We start from the raw sequence: 24,213 nt of genomic DNA on the forward strand, positions 1-24,213 counted from the left end.
AGATGGCTTAATCTTGCAAAAGTGTTAAAACGATTTCATGATTTGTTGGATGAAATTGTAAACTTCTTAAATGCTAAGGACAAGCTGAACGACTTTTTCTTCTCCATTGATGTTTTCGCATCAAAATGAATTAAATTTATTATTACAAGGGAAAGGACTATTTATTTTTGATATGCATACAAATGTCACATCGTTTATGAGAAAACACAAGTTATTTTCATAACAACTCCAAAATAAACAGTTAACTCACTTTCCAATCTTTCAAAAAAGAGAAAAAAAACTTGAAATGTGCTGATTTTAAGAAATATGAGGCTATAATAAGTGACTTATTTAATGAATTTACAAGAAGATTTGATGATTTTCATAAAATTTCTAAAGATCTATCTTTAGTAAGCCTACCATTTAATTTTAATGTCAATGATGCACCACCTTGTATCCAGTTGGAACTGATAAATTTACAATCAAATTTAATATTAAAGAATCAATTTGCTGAAAAAACAATAACGGACTTTTATGCCTCATTAAATCCATAAACTATTCTGGATGTAAAAATATTCTGGATAATGCACAGAAATATTTAGCATTCTTTGGATTGACATACTGATGCGAAACTACATTTTCTTTAATGAAAAATACAAAGAGCAAAATTAGATCAAGAACAACGGATGAAAATTTAGGAGCACTTCTGTGAATAGCCACTTTTGATGAAATCAAAAGTGGCTATTCACATCCCAATTTTGATGAAATCATAAATCAGGAACATTCCGAATGTAATCCCTCACATTAAAGTTTTTGTTTTCTGCATTTACATTGTTATCATAACAATAAAAATGTTTATTCCAAATTGTAGTTCTTATCTGTACCTATCTATAATTGACTCCTATTTAAATATTGTATTTACTTTTTTTTAAAATACATTAATAATTTGGTAATTCAAGTAATATAATATTTTTAAGGTTCTAATTTTTTTTGTTAAATCGTCCAATCTATTCCGGCCCACGTCATGATATGAAAATTTCATTCGGCCTGCTGACGAAAAAAGTTGCCCACCCCTGTTCAAAATGCTAAATTAATACTTATTTGGGGATGCAATTGCTGTATAATTTTTTAATTATACAGCAATTTCATAAGGCCCTTGTTAACGACAATGGCCCTCATTAACGACATTGAAATCATCTGAAATACAGCACTGAAGTACTTATATTTTTGACTTTCTGTGTTGCAGGTTCGAATTGTATTATTTTATGGATTCTCTTTTAAGTCAAAACACTAAATTCTAAAAAGATGCAACACCATTTCACATTTGCTTGTCTTCATTGCTTTCCTTCTATCTTTTCTTTTCTATCTAAAGACAGGTGTATTTAGCATTTTGAACTGATAACAAGATCCAAAAGTGACTTCTGGGATGTTGTCTGTAATTAATTAATTCATTTATTTATAATAATACATGCATTACAGTGATAATCACTAGTTCACCCGCATGCAGAAATAAAAATAAAAATTAACACGAAAGTACAATAATCGATAATATGCAACTATCCATATGTCATTGCATATTGTTGAAAGGTGTAAATAATCTTTGAACAAGATGCAATGACATGGATAATAATGTAAAACTGTGAGGCTAAACCCTCCGTTAGTCTTAACTGAACATAATTCTCACTAATTTTGTTCTGATAATAATTATTTTTTTTTTATTTGAAGTGATCATGGTGAATTGCCAATCCCTAATGTACCTGCTCAAAGGTTAAAGGAGATCTGGATAACTTAAAACAATGGGCAAATGAAGTGTTTTTTTTTTTTTTACTGGTGCTCTATGAACTTTTATTCCTTGCATTGTGTTTCCATAAATGTTAAACACATTACAAGAGTGCCTAATGGTTCATGCAAACTTGTAGTAAGGTATTTTTCATCTGAAAAGGTCTTATCAAGCTGGAAAGTTTGTTACAATGCAGAGTAAATTTAAAATGAAATTTGGTTGGAAAAAGTTTAAAGAAGTTTGGAACAATCTGCTTCTGTGATGGAAAAAAAAAAAAAAAAAAAGCAGTCAGTGAGGATACTAAAAACATTGCATGTATAGAGGAAACTATTAGTAGTAGTAACAATAATTCCAGAAAACAAGCTTATATAGCATCAGCAGGGAAAAAAAAAAAAGTATATCAAGCTTAATGTCTAAGTTTGCAGATGAGTTGTTACTAAGGTTGGCAGGGTGGTTAATGACAGTAATCAGGTTAAGCTACTGCAGCAAGATCTAAAAAATTTAGGCAGATGTGCTGAGAAATGGCAGCTGAAGTTTAATACTGACAAAAGCAGGATACTGAATATGGGTAGCCGTAATCACAGATTAACATACCAAATGTGAGTAGCAGAAAATGATAAAGATTTGGGGGAGTAATTGTACAGTCAGATATGAAGTTCTCTGAACAATGTAGACAGGCACCCGGAGCAGCTCATCATGGGGTTTTTTCAATGATACAGGAACTTTACTAGCAGGGATAAGGATGCTGTTATCCAAGTTCACAGGTAATGCTACATCTTCAGTACTGAATTTGTGTCTTGAGTCTCATTTTAGGAAGGATGTAGGTCTGCTGGAACAGGTTCAGAGAATGGCAACAAGATTGGTGAAGGGAATTAAAGGGTAGTCTTATCAAGAAAGGCTTCAGTTCTGCAAACTGCAGAATCTGGAGACCAGGCATCGGCAATATGATCTGATTGAGGTGTTTAAAGCTTTGAATGGATTGAGCTAACTCAATGTCGATTCTTGCTCAGGCTATACACATGAGGGGGACATAAATTCAAATTGAGGAAGGATGGCTGCTGAACAGATTACACAGAAGTCTGCCTTCAGCCAGTTGGTGGTTGATTGTAGAAACAAACTTCCGTCCGTTGTTGTGGAAGTGGACAGTGAGTAAATTCAAAGAACTAGAAAAATTACTGGAGAGGAAGGACTGGTGATATGGAAAGTTTTTTTTTTTTTTTTTTTGCTGATGCTTTACAAGCTTGCTTTCTTGCATCATATGCCAGTTCTAATTCTAACTCTATTGAAAGACTTTAACTTACTTATTATATATATATAGAATAGAAGTAATAGGTACAGGAGTTGTAATAAGATAAATATATGAAGGAATATAGATCTGGGTTACTACTACTACTATGTAAAGTAGAAGGCACCCAACGACTATAAATAAATAAATGATAGGAGGTTATGCTTTTTATTATGGAGAGAGAGAGAGAGAGAGAGAGAGAGAAAACAGCCGGTAGTGCAATCAACCAAAGGTTAGCTAAAATGGAAAGGCAGTCATAAAATAACACAATTCGAACCTGCAATACAGAAAGTCAAAAATATTATATTATAAGTACTTAGTGCTGTATTTCAGATGATTTCAACGTTTTTAGCGAGGGCCAGCCATCAAAATCAGTCAAAATGCAGCAAAAAGTAAGGCCTCTGTTTCTAACATGAAATATACGTAGCACGTGGTCAAAAGATACCAGGTTTTTAGTTTATTGTTAATGATCGGAAGCCAGGTGACCCGACAGATGCGGAGAAATGATAGATAATAAGAAATATATAGGTAGTAAAAAATTACTGAAGATCACTGAAAGTTGAAATCGCGAGATGGAGCAGACGGTCATAAATCGTACTTACTGATTTCGCAAGCTGGAGGAGTGGGAACAGTCATCCGGTATACTGCGGGGAGAGAAAGAATGCTACGTGCTTGTTTCAGTGACTAGGTATGTAGAGGTGACCTTGGGCATTGGAAAGCAATAAGACGTATGGGGTTGACTGGGAGATTAAACACAATGAGGCCAGGAGTCCTAGGATAGGGGAGAAGGCATAACGTACAAAATAGCACGAAAAAGACGCCGAATTTTGTATGAGGCAAAGTCAGTATGTATAGCAGTAAAATAGCATCTTGATATTGCTTTCGAAACCTAATCACACATAAGAAATAAAAGATAGGGATTTAGAACAGTAAAAAAGGAGAGTGAGGATGAGAGGAATTAGTAGTGCTCGGATAGTCTCTGTCTGTATTTCTCCGCCTCAGTCGGGTCAGGATTGATATATACGTTAGCATTACGATTAACCTGGCTTCCAATCATTAACAATAAACTAAAAACCTGGTATCTTTTTACCACGTGCTACGTATATTTCATGTTAGAAACAGAGGCCTTACTTTTTGTTGCATTTTGACGGCTGGCCCTCATTAACGACATTGAAATCATTTGAAATACAGAACTCTATAAAGAAATTAAAAATAAAAATAGGCAACTTCATTCCCCAATTCTAACAAAGTGTATAATCTTCAAGTTTAATTTTTATAAATCAATGTTCAATTAAATATGATTTCAAATTTATTTAGAACAATTATAAAATTTTATAAAAGGAAATGCTTGTTACCTCTGTAATTAACCACTGCCTTTGCCTGGTCCCAACATGCAACTGATTTGTTTCATCTAGAATTTCTTCTAGACTTAAGGGATAGGTATCACCATCTAGATGTCTTTGCTATTAAAAAAAAAAAAAAAAATTAACAGTTCCTAAAAAGAATATGAAAATATAAGTTACAAGATTTCCATTTATTTATGATCATCTTTTTCATTTCAAGAAGGACAGGTTATACTTCCAGGCAGAAAGATGACAGATTCAGGCTATTAGAATAATTTTAAATCTAATGCTAAATTTCTAAATTTTCTAAATTTAGAATAATTTTAAATCTAATGCTAAATTTCTAAATTTTCTAAATTTAGAAATTTAGCATTAGATTCAAAATTATTCTAACTAAAATTATTAGAACTAAATTTCTAAATTTTCTAAATTTAGAAATTTAGTTCTAAAGTTTGAATAATTTTGATCCTGCACAAAATTAAAACAGGTGTCGAAATTTCAATGAATAGACGTTTGAAAATCTGTGATGCTGACAAAAAAAATCACAGAGGAAATCGGTACTATTAAAGGATTATTATCAAACAGCATTAGCATTACGAGAGGCATATGATGCAAGAAATCAAGCTTATATAGCATCAGACAAAAAAAAAACTCTTCCTGTTTCACCCATCCATTCACCCCAAAAGTTTGTCTAGTTCAGTCTTGAATTTATTTAAGCTGTCGTCTTCCACGATAACAACTTCCAGCAATCAACAACCCGCTGGCTAAATTCCTGCACATCTACTCTACAACTGTCTTTCCTCAATTTGAATTTATGCTTCCTCAGGTGCAGAATCTGAGCAAGAGGAAGAATCCCATCAGCACTGAGCTTGCTCAAATCATTCAAGGCCTTATACATGTCAATCAGATCACCTGGCAAGTGCCTAGTCTCCAGAGGATGCAATTTGCAGAATTTAAGCCTATCTTGGTAACAGCAACTATCTGTTCCACTCACTAATCTCGTTACCCTTTTTCGCACTCGTTCTAGTAGCGCAAGATCTTTTCTAAAATGAGACCTCCAGACTTGTATGCAGTACGCAAGGTGTAGCCTGACCACTGATACAGGGTGTTCCACGTAAAAGAGCCACTTTCAACCATATACGACGTTAGTTGTTATGTTGTTGTTATTTGGCTTTTAGCAGCATTAGCAACTAAGGCCATATTACTCCGGGGATATGCGGTGGTCATTCCTGACCTTTCCGCATCCTCCGTATTTGGTGGTCACGGGCTCGAACCCCGATCTAATCAAGAAGCGTGTGCTATGCACTCCTGCCCACCTCGCTATGGAGGCGTCAATACGACGTTGGAAAACAAAAGTACTTTGGGCATTTCAGACAACAATGTTGGATAAAGAAGTTTAATTGTTTTTTAATCCTCAGAACTCAGCCATTCCACTTTTTTTGAATTTATATTTGCATTCTTCATTACATTTTAATTCAATGCGTTCTTGAATTTCTTCACTAGCAGACCCAAAATCACATCAAAGGCTTCACTTCAAAAGAAAATAAATCTGAAAATCTATAAAATCAGAAAAATACCTTTTAAAAAACACAAATGATCTGAATAATTCTTAAGATCTTTCTCAGTGAGCGATTCATTGATTTCAGCAAACTCTTGGATATCATGATATTGTTTTCTCACTAAATTGTTTTAAAATATTTCCAGTTTTTCAGTGAAGGCTTTTAATACGCGTTTGAAGTCTATCGCCGTAATTAATTTCCTTTGACGCTGAAGTGATCATTAAGTTTTGAAATTTTCGAAAAATCCAAGCCATATGGTATAGGCTGTTTTTGTGTTTTCTGATTGCCTTTGCTAAATCTGTCTCTCTTCCTTTGCTTTTAGTTTTTTAGATAATTAGTTTTTAGAAAAAAACACTAATTATCGTAACTAATATCCTTCAGAAAGCCATCTGACTTCTGTATGTAACAGAAGCCTCACATTCTTCCTTATCAACACAATTTTCTGAAAAGGCGATTTTTATGGTTTTAATCACTGTACTGAGAGATTGATAAAGAACTGGGCTAATATTTTTTGCAACACCAAATGATGTCGGTGCAAAACGCAGTGTATTGCAAGAACTTCGGGACATACTTCCTTTAGGTGGGCTATAAAACCTTTGTCTTCCAACCATGCTGGTAGCACCATCAATGGAACAGAATACCAAAATTTCGAATGGTACTTGTTTTTCATCAATGTTTTTACATCAGCAAAAAATGATGCTCCAATACAGGCAGTTTCCATAGATTTTACAAACAACATCTCTTCTTGCAATTTACAATCATCATTGAAATAACAAACCCATGCCATTAGAAGGGCCTTGCTGTCGGTAAGACAATAAGGCCCTTCTAATGGCATCTTCTTATTGTCAGATTGTGGATTCATCAATCTGAATAGAAACTTTTCTCTCTTGTTTTTAGTTTGTCAATTAACTGCTCTCAAATTTTAATTGACATCTCATTGAATCGTTTAATCGCAATGCTTTTAAAATAATGGAAAGATTCCAAAGGATGACTGTTGAAATTACAGTTCTAATGCAGGTTTTGCAATGATTTCTGCAATTTTATAAGAAGCAATCATCCCATTATCATTTGTTTGTGTGTTCTTCTTAGATAAGGAAGTAACAGTGTTACGTCGCTCAAAACACAACGTAACAGTGTTATGTTATGGTGAGAAAAGCATTATGAATATTTATTCCAGTTTAATTTATCTTCTACTAGAGCAAATTTAATGAAATTTTGCACGGAGCTCCATCTTATTCTGCAATTCTGCCCAGACACGACAGGAGGGAGTATATGATGAGAGCCTTGTCGATCAATTCGGCCCTGGAAAAATTGTGCAAGGCATAAAAGGGGTAGAATTTTTTTCAGCCTGGACTGTACTTGTTAACAGGAGAGATTGCTTCTACAGGGATGGGATACACTTAAATAGAAAGAGTGCAAGAATATTTGCTGATGCTATCGAGGCAGTGTTAGGTGGGTCGGAAAACTGCTAGCTTGGGGGGAGACAAAGACCAATAGATTGACAGTAGCCACTGGCAGAGGTGAAAGAGATTCTTGCACTGCTTCTATTAGAATGAGCAGAAGCCTGAAAAACAAGATGCTTGATATTTCAGAGACTGCTGGGAGCCATTGCGGTACAAGTAAACACATGGGTTGTGTTAGGGTAGCTAAGAATAAAAACAGGTGCAGGTATACTTGCGTGTACACCAATGCTAGGAGTTTAGTAAATAAATTTGATGAATTTGAGGTATTGCTCAAAACATCAAAGGCAGATATTGTTGGGATATCAGAGACTTGGTGTCACACAGATATAAGGAATGCAGAACTGGAATTTGGGGAGTACAACGTCTACAGAAAGGATAGACAGGATAGGAAGGGGGGAGGGGTTATGCTATTAGTTAAGAAACACATAAAAACCAAGGAAGTGAAGCCAGTCGACATCGCTGGACAGTGCAGTGTTGAGTCAGTTTGGTGTGACATAAGCATTGGGAGATCAAAATTGAGAGTATGAGTGTGCTATAGGCCTAATGACTCTGATGAGTATAATAAGAAACTGTACAGGGAAATAGAGTGGGCCAGTAAATCAGAGAGTCTTATAATGGGAGATTTTAATTCCCAAGATATTGACTGGAATTTGGGGGCTGGTCACGCACACACTAGCAAGGCTTTTGTGGATTTATTGGATGATTGTTTTCTACATCAGCATGTTCGGGAGGCAAATAGAGGGAGTAATACTCTTGATTTGATTATCAGCAGTGATTCTTCATGCATTAAGAATCTGCAGATAAATGAACCACTAGGTGGCAGTGATCACAGTGTGCTGAAGTGGGATTTACTCAAAGAGGTAACTACCATTAGGGGTAAAGGGAAGGGTTATTGATTCCGTAAAGGCGACTACGATGGACTGAGACAGTATTTAAATTCTATACAGTGGGACCAACTGATGATGTTACCAACAGCTGTTGTTGTTGTTGTTTGGTTTTTAAGAGCATTAGCAACTAAGGCCATATTGCTCCGGTGCGGTGGTCATTCCCTGACCTTCCCGCGTGCTCCGTATTTGGTGGTGACGGGCTCGAACCGCGGTCCAATCAAGAAGCGTGTGCTACACACTGCTGCTCCTTCCCACCTGGCTACGGAGGCGCCTTACCAACAGCAAATTCAAAATGGGAAGCATTCAAAAAACTTATCTTGGAAGCTACTAGGCTTTACATACCAACTAAGAAATATTGTTCAAGGTTTAGGCCAATATGGATGTCAGATGAACTAATGAGGCATATGGCAGAGAAGAAAAATGCATGGGATACTTACAAATTAACACATGACACAGAAGCCTATGATAGATACAAGTTGATATGCAACCAAGTTACAAAGGAAGTTAGGCAGGCGAAGGCAGATTACGAGAAATCCTTGGCAAGGGATGCAAAGAAAAACAGCAAAGAGTTCTTTACTTATGTAAATTCTAGAAGGAAGGGGATGAATCAGATTGGTCCACTTGATATTGATGGGTCAACTGTTGATGATCCTGCTCAGGTAGCTAACAAACTAAATGAATATTTTGCATCGACATTCACACATGAGGAGTTATTCAGCGAGGGGAATGCCAGAGGTGTATTCAACTCTAGCAGTAAGCTACAGAATCTTGAAATAACTGGGAGTAAAGTGGAGGAGAAATTGTTGAAGATAAACACAAGAAAGGCACCCGGAGTGATGGGATCTATCCAGTTATATTAAAGGAGGCAGCAAAGGAAGTAAGCAAACCCTTAGCCATAATTATGAGAGCTTCCTTGGACTCAGGGGAGGTACCCATAGACTGGAAATGTGCAAATGTGACCCCAATTCACAAAGGAGGATCAAAGGCTGACACAAGTAATTATAGACCTGTGAGCTTAACTTCTGTTCCAGGAAAATTAATGGAGGCACTGGTTAAAGAAGCACTGCAGGATCATTTAGACAAGACTTCAGTAATAGCTCGGACACAGCATGGTTTTGTTAAGGGGAAGTCTTGCCTGACCAATTTGATTGGATACTATGATGCAGTCACAAAAGAACTGGATGCAGGGAATAGCTTTGATATTATATACTTGGATCTTAGAAAGGCTTTTGATACTGTTGCACATGGAAGACTGCTGCACAAATTGGAGCAGTGTGACATTGGAGGCAAATTGCTGCTATGGATAAAGGGGTGGTTGAGGGGGAGAAGACAGAGAGTGGTAATCAATGGACACTGCTCATCATGGACTAATGTTATTAGTGGAGTCCCTCAGGGCTCAGTGTTGGGTCCATTATTGTTTTCTGTATTTATAAATGATATTGATGATGGTATATCAAGCTTAATGTCCAAGTTTGCAGACGATACAAAGGTTGGCAGGATTCTCAAGGACACTACTGACACTATGCTGCAACAGGATCTGGAAAGGTTGAGCAGATGGGCTGAGAGGTGGCAAATGAAGTTTAACATTGACAAATGTAAAGTACTACACATGGGAAACAGCAACCCCAGAGCAACGTATCAACTCTGTGGTACTACACTGACAATGGTAGAGAATGAAAGGGACTTGGGGGTGGTTGTGCAGGCAGATATGAAGTACTATGAGCAGTGCAGATGGGCTGCAAGAGTAGCTCATGGAGTATTGTCAATGATACACAGGAATTTTTCCAGCAGGGACAAGAAGGTGATTATTCCCTTGTATAAGGCAATGGTCAGGCCACACCTAGAGTACTGTATACAGGTCTGGAGGCTTCATTTGAAGAAGGATGTAGAGCTGCTGGAACGAGTACAGAGAAGGGCAACAAGATTAGTGAATGGAACAAAGGGGTGCTCTTACGAAGAGAGGCTTAAGTTTTGCAAATTACAGTGTCTGGAGACTAGGCACCAGCGAGGTGATCTGATAGAGGTGTATAAAGCCTTGAATGGTTTGAGCATGCTCAATGCCGATGGGATTCTTCCTCTAGCTCATTGTTGTTGTTGTTGTTTTGGTTTTTAGGAGCATTAGCAACTAAGGCCATATTGCTCCGGAATATGCGGTGGTCATTCCTTGACCTTTCTGCATCCTCCATATTTGGTGGTGACGGGCTCGAACCCCGGTCTAATCAAGAAGCGTTTGGTACGCACTGCTGCTCCTTCCCACCTGGCTACGGAGACGCCCCTCTAGCTCAGAATAACCACCTGAGAGGGCATAAATTCAAATTGAGGAAAGACAGATGTAGGATAGACGTGAGAAAATTTGCCTTTGGCCAGCGGGTGGTTGGTTGGTGGAACAGACTTCCATCCCTTATCATGGAGGTTGATAGCCTAAATAAGTTTAAGGCTCAGCTGGACAGGTATTTTGAACGAACAGAGGGGTGAAGTGGAAGTGGTTTTTTTTTTTTTTTTGGCTGATGCTGCATAAGCTTGCTTTCTTGCATCAAATGCCTCTACTAATGCTAATGCTAATGCTTAGTTCTACACTAGAGGAGAAAATTTCAAACTTCCAAAAACTGCAGTTTTTCCAGAAAAATATGAACATGTGGTCAAGGAAATTTTCTCACTTAATAAACAGGATAATGTGGATGTATAGCATATCGTTGGAAAGATAAGGAATTAAGAAACAAAAATATTAAGGTTTTAAGATACAAAAAAATTTAATTCGAAAACACATCAAAACTTAATTCGAAAACACATCTGGTTTCAAGTCAAATGGTGTTTTCAGATTGAATGTAATTTTTTTCTTTACAAATTCATAGGCTGTAAAAGACTTCTGCACTTTTATGAAAACATTCTTTAACTTGGACATATCACATGTTTTGATAAATACTACATGTTAACAGGAAAGACTGTTTCTACACAGATGGGATATACTTAAATAGAAAGTGTACAAGAATATTTGCTGATGCTATCGAGGCAGTATTAGGTGGCTCGGAAAACTGTTAGCTTGGGGGGATACAAGTACTAATAGATTAAAGTAGCCATGGCAGAGTTGAAAGTTATTCTTGCATTGCTTCTACTGGAATGAGCAGCAGACTGGAAAACAAGATGCAGGATATTTCAGAGACTGCTGGGAGTCATTGCTGTACAAGTAAACACATGGGTTGTGTTAGGATAGCCAAGAATAGAAACAGGTGCATGTATACTTGCATTTACTTTAAAAAAAAGTTGTTTTTTTTTTTTTTTTTTAGGAGCATTAGCAACTAAAGCCATATTGCTCCGAGATGTGCGGTGGTCATTCCCTGACCTTTCCGCATCCTCCGTATTTGGTGGTGACGGGCTCGAACCCCGGTCTAATACTTGCATTTACACCAATGCTAGGAGTTTAGTAAATAAATTTGATGAATTTGAGGTATTTTTCAAAAAATAAAAGGCAGATATGGTTGGGATATCAGACGTGGTGTCACACAGATATAAGGAATGCAGAACTGAAATTTGGGAAGTACAATGTGTGCAGAAAGGATAGACAGGATAGGAAGGGAGGAGGTGTTATGCTATTAGTTAAAAAACACAAAATCCAAAGAAGTGCAGCCAGTCAACAGCGCTAGACAGTGCAGTGTCGAATCAGTTTGGTGTGACATAAGCACTGGGAGATCAAAATTGAGGGTAGGAGGGTGCTATAGGCCTAATGACTCTGATTAGTATAAAAAGAAACTGTACAGGGAAATAGAGTGGGCCAGTAAATCATAGTCTTATAACGGGAGATTTTAATTTTCCAGATATTGACTGGAATTTGAGTGTTGGTGACTCACACACTAAAGGCTTTTGGGGATTAATTGTATGATTGTTTTCTACATCAGCATGTTTGGGAGACAGCTAGAGGGAATAATACTCTTGATCTGATTACAAGTAGTGATTCTTCATGCATTAAGAATCTGCAGATAGAGGAACCACTAGGTGGCACTGATCATAGTGGGATTTACTCAAAGAGGTAACTACCATCAGGGGTAAAAGGTGCTTTTGAAAAGGCGATTACGATGGTCTGAGACAGTATTTAAATTCTATACAGTGGGACAAACTGATGATGTTACAAACAGCAATTTCAAAATGGGAAGCATTCAAAGAATTTATCTTGGAAGCTACTAGGCTTTACATACCAACTAAGAAATATTGTTTAAGGTTTAGGTCTAAAGATGTCAGATGAACTAATGTGACATATGGCAGAGATGAAAAATGCATGGGATACATATGAATTAATGGGTGACATGGAAGCCTATGATAGATATAAGCTGGTCTGTAACCAAGTCACAAAGGAGATTAGGCAGGCAAAGGCAGATTATGAGAATTACTTGGCAAAGGATGCAAAGAAAAACAGAAAAGAGTTCTTTACCTATGTAAACTCTAGAAGGAAAGGGATGAATCAGATTGATCCACTGGATATTGATGGTTCAACTTGATGATCCTGCTCACGTGGCTAACAAACTAAACGAGTATTTTGCATCTACATTTACACATGAGGAGTTATTCAGGAAGGGAAATGCCAGAGGTGAAGTAAACTCTGGCAGTGAGCTAGATTTTGTAATAACTGAATTTTGTTTCTTTGTATTTTGTAATAACTGAAAGGAAACTGGAGGAGAAATTGTTAAGGATAAACATAAAAAAGGAACCCCGGGATGGATGGGATCTATCCGGTTATATTAAAGGAGGCAGCAAAGGAAGTACGCAAACCCTTAGTCATAATTATGAGAGTTTCTTTGGACTCAGGTGAGGTACCCATAGACTGGAGATGTGCAAATGTGACCCTAATTCACAAAGGAGGATCAAAGGTTGACACAAGTAATTATAGACCTGTGAGTTCAACTTCTATTCCAGGAAAATTAATGGAGGCACTGGTTAAAGAAGCATCAGCATTTGATGCAAGAAAGCAAGCTTATGCAGCATCAGCCAAAAATAAATAAATAAATAAATAAAAAATAAAATAAAATAAAATAAAATAAATAAAATATAATAATAAATAAATAAATTAAAAATAATAATAATAAATAAATAAAAAAATAATCACTTCCACTTCACCCCTCTGTTCGTTCAAAATACCTGTCCAGCTGAGCCTTAAACTTATTTAGGCTATCAACTTCCGCGACAAGGGATGGAAGTCTGTTCCACCAACCAACCCCCCACTGCCTAAAGGCAAATTTCCGCACGTCTATCCTACATCTGTCTTTCCTCAATTTGAATTTATGCCCTCTCAGGTGATTATTCTGAGAGAGAGGAAGAATCCCATCAGCATTGAGCATGCTCAAACCATTCAAGGCTTTATACACCTCTATCAGATCACCTCGCTGATGCCTAGTCTCCAGACACTGTAATTTGCAAAACTTAAGCCTTTCTTCGTAAGAGCACCCCTTTGTTCCATTCACTAATCTTGTTGTCCTTCTCTGTACTCGTTCCACAAGCTCTACATCCTTCTTGAAATGAGGCCTCCAGACCTGTATACAGTACTCTAGGTGTGGCCTGAACATTGCCTTATACAAGGGAATAATCACCTCCTTATCCCTGCTAGAAAAATTCCTATACAGGGTGTTGCAGTTAAACGTTTCAGAACTTCTAAGGGGGGTAGCGTACATCCTGACAACTCGAAATCATATAGCAATGTGGGGTCGGAAATGCTTTCCTGAAGCGGTGTTGTACACAGAAGCACCATAAAGAAAAGAGACCGTAAGTGAGAAATCGTTTTAATAATACATGAAAAGAAGCAAAAGGTACATGGATTAAATTAAGTGTTCGAAGTTTCTTCCATGGGCTACAATGCACGCCTCACATCTCCGACGCATGGACATCCGAACATTCTGGAATACTCCAGGCGAATTTCGAATTTCTTCGGCAGCTACTGCGATTCTTGCAACCAGCTCCTCAGCATTGTCAACAGGGGTGTCATAAACTAGCGATTTCATATGACCCCAGAAATAAAAATCAAGACATGATAGGTCGGGTGACCGAGCAGGCCAACGCACGGGACCACCACGTCCGATCCACTGTTGACCAAATGTGACATCCAGGTAGTTACGAACATCTCCGCTATAATGGGCAGGGGCTCCATCGTGTTGGAACCACATTGTCTGTTGCGTCGATGCAGAAATCTGTTCATCTCTCAAAAGTTGTGGCAATACTTGCTGCAGAAAGATCAAGTAGATAGGTCCGGTTAGACGACACGGTAACAGGTAAGGTCCGATGAGGTGATCTCCCATAATACCGGCCCATACATTGACCGAAAATCGAATCTGTGCTGCACGACGTCATATTGCATGCGGGTTCTCGACCGCCCAGATATGGTCGTTATGCGTGTTGAAAATTCCTTCCCTTGTGAAGGATGCCTCATCGGAAAACAACACTTCAGCAGGAAAAAGGGGATTTGTAGCACATTTTCCAAGGTACCACTGTGCGAAAGCAAAACGAGGTGCATAATCCTCCGGTTGCTGTGTCTGGACATGCTGCCTGGAGTATTCCAGAATGTTCGATGTCCATGCGTCGGAGATGTGAGGCGTGCATTGTAGCCCGTGGAAGAAACTTCGAACACTTACTTTAATCCATGTACCTTTTGCTTCTTTTCATGTATTATTAAATCGATTTCTCACTTACGGTCTCTTTTCTTTATGGTGCTTCTGTGTACAACACCGCTTCAGGAAAGCATTTCCGACCCCACATTGCTATATGATTTCGAGTTGTCAGGATGTACCCTACCCCTCTTAGAAGTTCTAAAACGTTTAACTGAAACACCCTGTATATCATTGACAATATGAGCTACTCTTGCAGCCCGTCTGCATTGCTCAAAGAACTTCATATCTGCCTGCACAACCACCTCCAGGTCCCTTTCATTCTCTACCACTGTCAGTGTAGTACCACAGAGTTGATATGTTGCTCTGGGGTTGCTGTTTCCCATGCGTAGTATTTACATTTGTCAATGTTAAACTTCATTTGCCACCTCTCAGCCCATCTGCTCAACCTTTCCAGATCCTGTTGCTGCAGCATAGTGTCAGTAGTGTCCTTGACAAACCTGCCTAACTTTGCATCGTCTGCAAACTTCGACATTAAGATTGATGTCGATACCATCATCAATATCATTTATGAATACAGAAAACAATAATGGACCCAACACTGAGCCCTGAGGGACTCCACTAATAACATTAGTCCAAGACGAGCAGTATCCATTGATTACCACTCTCTGTCTTCTCCTCAGCCACCCCTTTATCCACAGCAGCAATTTGCCTCCAATGTCACACTGCTCCAATTTGTGTAGCAGTCTTCCATGTGCAACAGTATCAAAAGCCTTTCTAAGATCCAAGTATATAATATCAGTTATTCCCTGCATCCAGTTCCTTTGTGACTGCATCATAGTATCCAATCAAATTGGTTAGGCAAGACTTCCCCTTAACAAAACCATGCTGTGTCCGAGCTATAACTGAAGTCTTGTCTAAATGATCCTGCAGTGCTTCTTTAACTAGTGCCTCCATTAATTTTCCTGGAACAGAAGTTAAACTCACCGATCTATAATTACTTGTGACAGCCTTTGATCCTCCTTTGTGAATTGGGGTCACACTTGCACATCTCCAGTTTGTGGGTACCTCCCCTGAGTCCAAGGAAGCTCTCATAATTATGGCTAAGGGTTTGCTTACTTCCTCTGCTGCCTCCTTTAATATAACTGGATAAATCCCATCCAGTGTGTTTATCTTCAACAATTTCTCCTCCACTTTACTCTCTGTTATTACAAGATTCTGTAGCTTACTGCTAGAGTTGAATACACCTCTGGCTTTCCCCTTGCTAAATAACTCCTCATGTGTGAATGTCGATGCAAAATATTCATTTAGTTTGTTAGCTACCTGAGCAGGTTCATCAACAGTTGACCCATCGAATCAAGTGGACCATTCTGATTCATCCCCTTCCTTCAAGAGTTTACATGAGTAAAGAACTCTTTCCTGTTTTTCTTTGCATCCCTTGCCAAAGATTTGTCGTAATCTGCCTTCGCCTGCCTAACCTCCTTTGTAACTTGGTTACAGATCAACTTGCATCTATCATAAGCTTCTGTGTCATGTGTTAATTTGTATGAATCCCATGCATGTTTCTTCTCTGCCATATGCCTCATCAGTTCATCTGACATCCATTTAGGCCTAAACCTTGAACAATATTTCTTAGTTGGTATATAAAGCCTAGTAGCTTCCAAGATAAGTTCTTCGAATGCTTCCCATTTTGAGTTTGCTGTTGGTAACATCATCAGTTGGTCCCACTGTATAGAATTTAAATACTGTCTCAGTCCATCGTAGTCGCCTTTACGAAAGCAATAACCCTTCCCTTTACCTCTAATGGTAGTTAAGCTCTTTGAGTAAATCCCACTTCAGCACACTGTGATCACTGCCACCTAGTGATTCATTTATCTGCAGATTCTTAATGCATGAAGAATCACTGCTGATAATCAAATCAAGAGTATTCCTCCCTCTAGTTGTCTCCCGAACATGCTGATGTAGAAAACAATCATCCAATAAATCCACAAAAGCCTTGCTAGTGTGTGAGTGACCAGCCCCCAAATTCCAGTCAATATCTGGGAAATTAAAATCCTCCATTATAAGACTCTCTGATTTACTAGCCCACTATTTCTCTGTACAGTTTCTTATTATACTCATCAGAGTCATTAGGCCTATAGCACACTCCTACTCTCAATTTTGATCTCCCAATGTCACACCAAACTGACTCGACACTGCACTGTCCAGCAATATCGACTGGCTTCACTTCCGTGGATTTTATGTATTTCTTAACTAATAGCATAACCCCTCCTCCCTTCCTACCCTGTCTATCCTTTCTGTAGACATTGTACTCCCCAAATTCCAGTTCTGCATTCCTTATACTGTGTGACACCACGTCTCTGAAATCCCCACAATATCTGCCTTTGATGTTTTGAGTAATACCTCAACTTCATCAAATTTTTTACTAAACTCCTAGCATTGGTGTACACGCAAGTATACATGCACCTATTCTTTTTCTTAGCTACCCTAACACAACCTATGTGTTTATTTGTACCCCAATGATTCCCAGCAGTCTCTGAACTATCTTGCATCTTATTTTCCAGGCTGCGGCTCATTCCAATAGAAGCAGTGCAAGAATCACTTTCACCTCTGCCAGTGGCTACTGTTAATCTATTAGTCCTTGTATCCCCCCAATCTAGCAGTTTTCCGACACACCTAACACTGCCTCGATAGCATCACCAAACATTCTTGCACCCTTTCTATTTAAGTGTATCCCATCCCTGTAGAAGCAGTCTCTCCTGTTAACAAGTACAGACCAGGCTGAAAAAAATTCTACCCCTTGAGCCTTGCACAATCCTTCCAGGGCCGAATTGATCGACAGGGCTCTCATCATATACTCCCTCCTGTAATGCAGGATCATCTAGACAAGACTTCAGTTATAGCTCAAACACAGCATGGTTTTGTTAAGGGAAAGTCTTTCCTGACCAATTTGATTGGATACTATGATGCAGTCATAAAAGAACTGGATGCAGGGAATAACTTTGATATTATATATTTGGATCTTAGTAAGACTTTTGCTACTCTTGCCCATGGAAGACTGCTGCACAAACTGGAGCAGTGTGGCATCAGTGCTATGGATAAAGGGATTGTTGAGGGGGAGATGACAAAGAGGGATAATCAATGGACACTGCTCATCGTGGACTAACCTTATTAGTGGAGTCCCCCGGGGTTCAGTGTTGGGTCCATTGTTGTTTTCTGTATTTATAAATGATATTGATGATGGTATATCAAGCTTAATGGTATATCCAAGTTTGCAGACAACACAAAGGTTGGCAGGATTGTTATGGACACTACTGACAGTATGCTGCTGCAATAGGATCTGGAAAGATTGAGCAGATGGGCTGAGAGGTGGCAAATTAAGTTTAACACTGACAAATGTAAAGCATTACATATGGGAATCAGTAACCCCAGAGTAACGAATCAACTCTGTGGTACTACACTGACAGTGGTAGAGAATGAAAAGGACCGGGGTGTAATTGTGCAGGCAGATATGAAGATTTCTGACAGTGCAGGCGGGCTGCAAGAGTAGCTCATTGTGTCTTCTCAATGATATACAGGAATTTTTCTAGCAGGGATAAGGAGGTGATTATTCCCTTAAATAAGGCAATGTCAGGCCACACCTTGAGTACTGTATACAGTTCTGGAGGCCTCATTTCAAGAAGGATGTAGAGCTGCTGGAATGAGTGCAGAGAAGGGCAACGAGATTAGTGAATGGAACAAAGGGTTGCTGTTATGAAGAAAGGCTTAAGTTTTGCAAATTACAGTGTCTGGAGAATAGACACCGGCGATGTGATCTGATCTGATAGAGGTGTATAAAGCCTTGAATGGTTTTTGCATGATCACTGCTGATAGGATTCTTCGTCTTGCTCAGAATAATCACCTGAAAGGGCATAAATTCAAATTGAGGAAAGACAGATGTAGGATAGATGTACAGAAATTTGCCTTTAGCCAGTGTTAGTTGGTTGGTGGAAGAGACTTCCATTCCTTGTTGTGGAATTTAATAGTCTAAATAAATTTGTCTCAGCTGGACAGGTATTTCGAACGAACGGAGGGGTGAAATGGGAGTGGTTTTTTTTGGTTTTTTTTTCGGCTGATGCTGCATAAGCTTGATTTCTTGCATCATATGCCTCTTCTAATGCTAATGCTAATGGAGGATTTTAACTTTCAGATATTGACTGGAACTTGTGGGTTGGTCACTCGCACACCAGCAAGACTTTTGTGGATTTATTGCGTGACTGTTTTCTACAGCAACATGTTCGAGAGGCAACCTGAGGGGGTAATACTCTGGATCTGATTATCAGCAGCAATTATTCATGCATTAAAAATTTGCAGATACAGGAACCACTGGGTGACAGTGATCACAATGTACTGATGTGGGAATTTTTAAAAAGGATATTTTTACAGAAGGATATTTAATAGTAAGAAAATGTTGTTAGGGGATATGGCATACAATATTAAGAATATGCCCAGATTCCCCTGACATAACCTGGCCTCGAAAATGGCCCCTCCACCCTGCATTCACACTACTCGGACTCCATCAAGTCATTATCTGGCAGAGTAGAGGTAGCAAGATTATACACTAGCTAATTTGGAAGCCTTCTAAACAGTTACCAATAGGTTCGGTCCGGTGTGCTAACTAGCAGCTGGCTTGCAAACACCGTTTTTGAACTGTATCCTCAAAATGTAAGGAAAATTGGATCTTGCCATGATATCCATCATAACCTCAAAAGTCATCAGTCATACTGCATGATGGAAGAGATGGGCAAGGATTGACCGGAACTTAGCTCTGGAGACTAAACATGGGTTCCACCACTTCAAGCCTCCAATAAGCAAAGTGGTGGTATTGCACTGGTTGATGAGTGTTCTAGCACCCAGTATTGCCTAGTAACACAGAGGGGCGGCATTCCTCCATGTGGTGTTGGCACCACACATTGACCACTGCTTATGTTGTTTCGCACCTGGGTGGTCACCTAAAGTGTGCTTGTGCATGGGGGTTATACCCAGGATTACTAACAGTCTCACCATCGTGAACGTGCAAACAGAGGATTTGGCTGTCACAGACAGTCCGGACTTCGCCAAAACTGGGTTCGAGTTTTGGCGAAGTCCGGCATTAGCATAGGCAAATGATGAAAGAAAGCAAGCTTATGCAGCATCAGCCAAAACAAAAACCCTCCCATTTCACCCCTCCATTCGTACCAAATGTCTGTACAGCTCAGCCTTAAATTTATTTAGGCTCTCAACTTCCACAACAAAAGATGGAAGTCTGTTCCACCAATCAACTAACCGCTGGTTAAAGGGAAATTTTTGTACATCTATTCTACAACTGTCTTTCCTCAATTTGAAACTGTGTCCCCTCAGGTTCTTAATCTGAGCAAGACAAAGAATCCCATCAGCTTTCATCTTGCTCAACCCATTGAAAGCCTTATACACCTCAATCAGATCACCTCACAGGTGCATACTCTTCAGGCGCTGCAATTTGCAGAACTTAAGCCTTCCTTGGTAAAAGCACCCCTTTGTTTCCCTTACCAATCTGGTTGCCCTATGTACTCATACTAGCAACTTTACATTCTTCCTAAAATGAGACCTCCAGACCTGTACACAGTACTCTAGGTGTGGCCTGACCATTGCCTTCTATAACTGGGTAATCACCTCCCTGTCCTAGCTAGCAAAATTCCTTTGTATATCATTGACAAGACTCCATGTCCTGCCCTGGCAGCCCATCTGCATCACTCAGCAAACTTCATATTTGACTGAACAATTACCCCCAGGTCTATTTCACTTTCCATTTCTATGAGTGTAGTACCACACAGTTGGTACATTTCTCTTCGGTTATTGCTACCCATATGCAGTACTTTGCATTTGTCAATGTTAAACTTCAGTTGCCACTTCTCAGCCCATTTACCCAACTATATCCAGTTAGAATAGCACACTGTCTTTACCGTCAATAACAACCCTGCCAACCTCTGTATCATCTGCAAACTTAGACATTAAACCAGATATACCTTCACCAATATCATTGATAAATATACAAAACAACAATGGGTCCAACACCGAACTCTGGGAAACTCCACTAATTACATTTGTCCACGATGAACAGTGTCTACTGATTACCACTCTCTGTTGTCTCCCACTCAACCATCCCTTTATCCATTGTTGCAACTTACCCTTAATGCCATACCTCTCCAATTTGTACAGCAGTCTTCCATATGCAACAGTGTTAAAAGCTTTCCTGAAATCAAAGTATATGATATCAAAATTATTTTTGGCATTCAGCTCCTGTGTGACCACATCATAGTATCCAATCAACCTGGTCAGACAAGACCTCCCTTTAACAAACATGCTGTGTCCAAGCTAATTCAAGTCTTGTCTAGATGATCCTGCAGTACTTCTTTAACCAGTGCTTTAACTAATTTCCCTGGACCAGAAGTGAAACTAACATATCTGTATTTACTCGTGTCGCCCTTTGATCCTCCTTTGTGAATTGTGGTCACAATTGCTCATTTCCAGTCCATGGGTACCACCCTCGAGTCCATGGAAGCTCTTATAATTATGGTTAAGGGTTTGCCTCCTTTAATATAACTGGATAGATCCCATCCACCTCTTGTGCCTTTTTTATGTTTAACTTCAACAATTTCTCCTCCACTTTGCCGAGTTATTTCAAAATCACTTAGCTCCCTGTCAGAGTTTGATAAACTTTTGGCACTCCCCTCATTGAATAACTCCTTATGTGTGAATGTAGATGTAAAATACTCATTCAGTTTATCAGCTCCCCTAGCATGATCATCATTAGTCAACCAATCCATGTTAACCAATCCAATGTGAATCATTTCTTTCCTTCTAGAGTTTACATAAGTAAAGGATTCTTTCCTGTTTTTCTCTGCAACTTTGCCAAGTATTTCTCATAATCTGCCTTCACCTGCCTGACCTCCTTTGTGACTTGATTACAGACTAGTTTATATCTGCCATAGGCTACTGTGTCATCTGATACTTTATATGCATCCCATACATTTTGTTCTCTGCACGAGCCTAATCAGTTCATCTGATATCCATTTAGGCCTAAACTGTGAACAGTATTTCTTAGCTGGAATGAAAAGCCTAGTAGCCTCCAGAATTAAGTCCCTGAAGGCTTCCCCCATTTAGAATTTAACGTTGGTAACATCATCAGTTGACCCCACTGTACAGAATTTAAAAACTGTCTGAGACCCTGTAGCCACCTTTACGAAAGCAAAAGTCCTTCCCTTTAGCCTTGATGGTAGTTACATCTTTAAGTCAATCCTTCCTGTACACATTGTACTCCCCAAATTCCAGTTCTGCATTCCTTATATCTATGTGACACCACATCTCTGATATCACAACAATATCTGCCTTTGATGTTTTGAGCAATACCTCAAATTCATCAAATTTATTTACCAAACTCCTAGCATTGGTGTATACATTTGTTATTTGTTTTTTTTTTTTTTAGGAGCATTAGCAACTAAGGCCATATTGCTCTGAGGATATGAGGTGGTCATTCCCTGACCTTTCCGCATCCTCCATATTTGGTGGTCATGGGCTCGAACCATGGTCTAATCAAGAAACATGGTCTAATCAAGAAATTTGTAGCCCACCTGGCTACAAAGGCACCACAAGCAAGTATACATGCACCTGTTCCTATTGTTAGACATCCTGAAACAACCCATGTGTTTACTTGTACCGCAATGACTTTCAGCAGTCTCTGAAATACCCTGCATCTTGTTTTCCAGGCTGCTGCTCATTCCAATAGAAGCAGTGCAAGAATCATTTTCACCTCTGCCAGTGTTAATCTATTAGTCCTTGTATCCCCCCAAGCTAGCAATTTTCCGTCCCACTTAACACTGCCTCGATAGCATCAGCAAATATTCTTGCACCCTTTCTATTTAAGTGTATCCCATCCCTATAGAAGCAGTCTCTCCTGTTAACAAGTAGAGACCACGCTGAAAAAAATTCTGCCCCTTGAGCCTTGCACAATCTTTCCAGGGCCAAATTAATCGATAAGACTCTCATCATATACTCCCTCCTATCGTGTCTGGGCAGAATTGCAGACACTTTCAAATTCAACTCTAATTCATGGCTTTTTTTCAACAGTGACCTGTACTTGTTAAGTAATTCCTTCGGTCTCCTACTCTTAATATCATTAGTGCCAACATCACCTTTTGTGATATTGTTGGACACTTATTAATGGACACTGTTCTTTATAGACTAATGTTATTAGTGGAGTCCCCCAGGGTTCAGTGTTGGGCCCACTGTTGTTTTCGGTATTTATCAATGATATTGACAAAGTTTTATCGGGGTTAATGTCTAAGTTTGCAGACAACATGAAGGCTGCACAGTTGTTAATGACAGTAATCGTAGTATGCTACTGCAACAGGATCTGGAAAAGTTGAGCTGATGGGCTGAGAGGTGGCAACTGAAGTTTAACATTGACAAATGTAAAGTAATGTAACTACTGCTTATGGGTAGTAGTAACACTAGAGTAATGTATCAATTGGGTGATACTACAATCAGGGCAGTGGAAAATGAAAGAACCTGGGGGTAATTGCGGTAAAAGAAAACTTCGGATATGAAGTTTTCTGAGCAGTGCAGACAGGCTGCAAGAGCAGCTCATGGTATCTTGTCAATGATATACAAGAATTTTGAAGCAGAGATAAGGGGGCAATTGTCCCCTTGTATAAGGCAATGTTCAGGCCACACATTGACTAGTGTATTCAGGTCTGGAGGCCGCATTTTAGGAGAGATTTAGAGCTGCTGTAACTAGTACAGAGAAGGGCAATGAGATTGGTGAGTGGAACAAAGGGTTGGTGTTGCCAAGAAATGCTTAAGTTCTGCAAATTGCAGCTTCTGGAGACTAGGCACCTGAGAAGTGAGTCTACAATGTATATTATTTTTTCCAAGCCTACTTGCTTTTTACAATGTTTTCAAATCTCTACATTTACTTGGATTAGACTAATAAGTTATGTTTCTAGAAATTTCTGTTGCCGATTCCAGGTTTTAATTTCTTGTCTTCGTAATGACTGTAAATTTCACAGCCATTTTCAAAACATCCCAACTGTTAATCCTTGTAAAAAAATTTTCGTTTTGCTCAAAAAAACTTCACTTTCATTTTTATATATGTTTATGCTATTTATCCTTTGGCTTGTGGTTTATATGAGAAATGAAGACACATGTTGCTGTTTTGCTTGCAATCCTGGCCATTGGCACCTGAAAAGAGAGGCTGGTTTTGTAATTTGTTTGGCAATATCCTTACTTGTCAATTTTGTAATTATTTTATAATTTTTGTAATTATCTCTTATTATC

At 38.8% G+C, this 24,213-nt stretch overlaps 1 protein-coding gene across 2 annotated transcripts in view; it reads right to left on the bottom strand.

Moving 5' to 3' along the window:
- Nucleotides 1–24,213, bottom strand: part of TfIIEbeta (transcription factor IIEbeta) — a 132,012-nt gene that overhangs the window by 78,478 nt on the left and 29,321 nt on the right. For both annotated transcript variants that reach the window (XM_090381731.1, XM_090381730.1), the window contains exon 4: nucleotides 4,400–4,507. In XM_090381731.1, coding sequence (XP_090237857.1) covers nucleotides 4,400–4,507 — 108 coding nt within the window. The remainder of the gene's footprint in view (nucleotides 1–4,399; nucleotides 4,508–24,213) is intronic.

This window comes from Mastigoproctus giganteus, chromosome 9 (genome assembly GCF_048544385.1).
Source record: "Mastigoproctus giganteus isolate SK-2022 chromosome 9, ASM4854438v1, whole genome shotgun sequence".
Lineage (NCBI taxonomy): Eukaryota > Metazoa > Arthropoda > Arachnida > Uropygi > Thelyphonidae > Mastigoproctus > Mastigoproctus giganteus.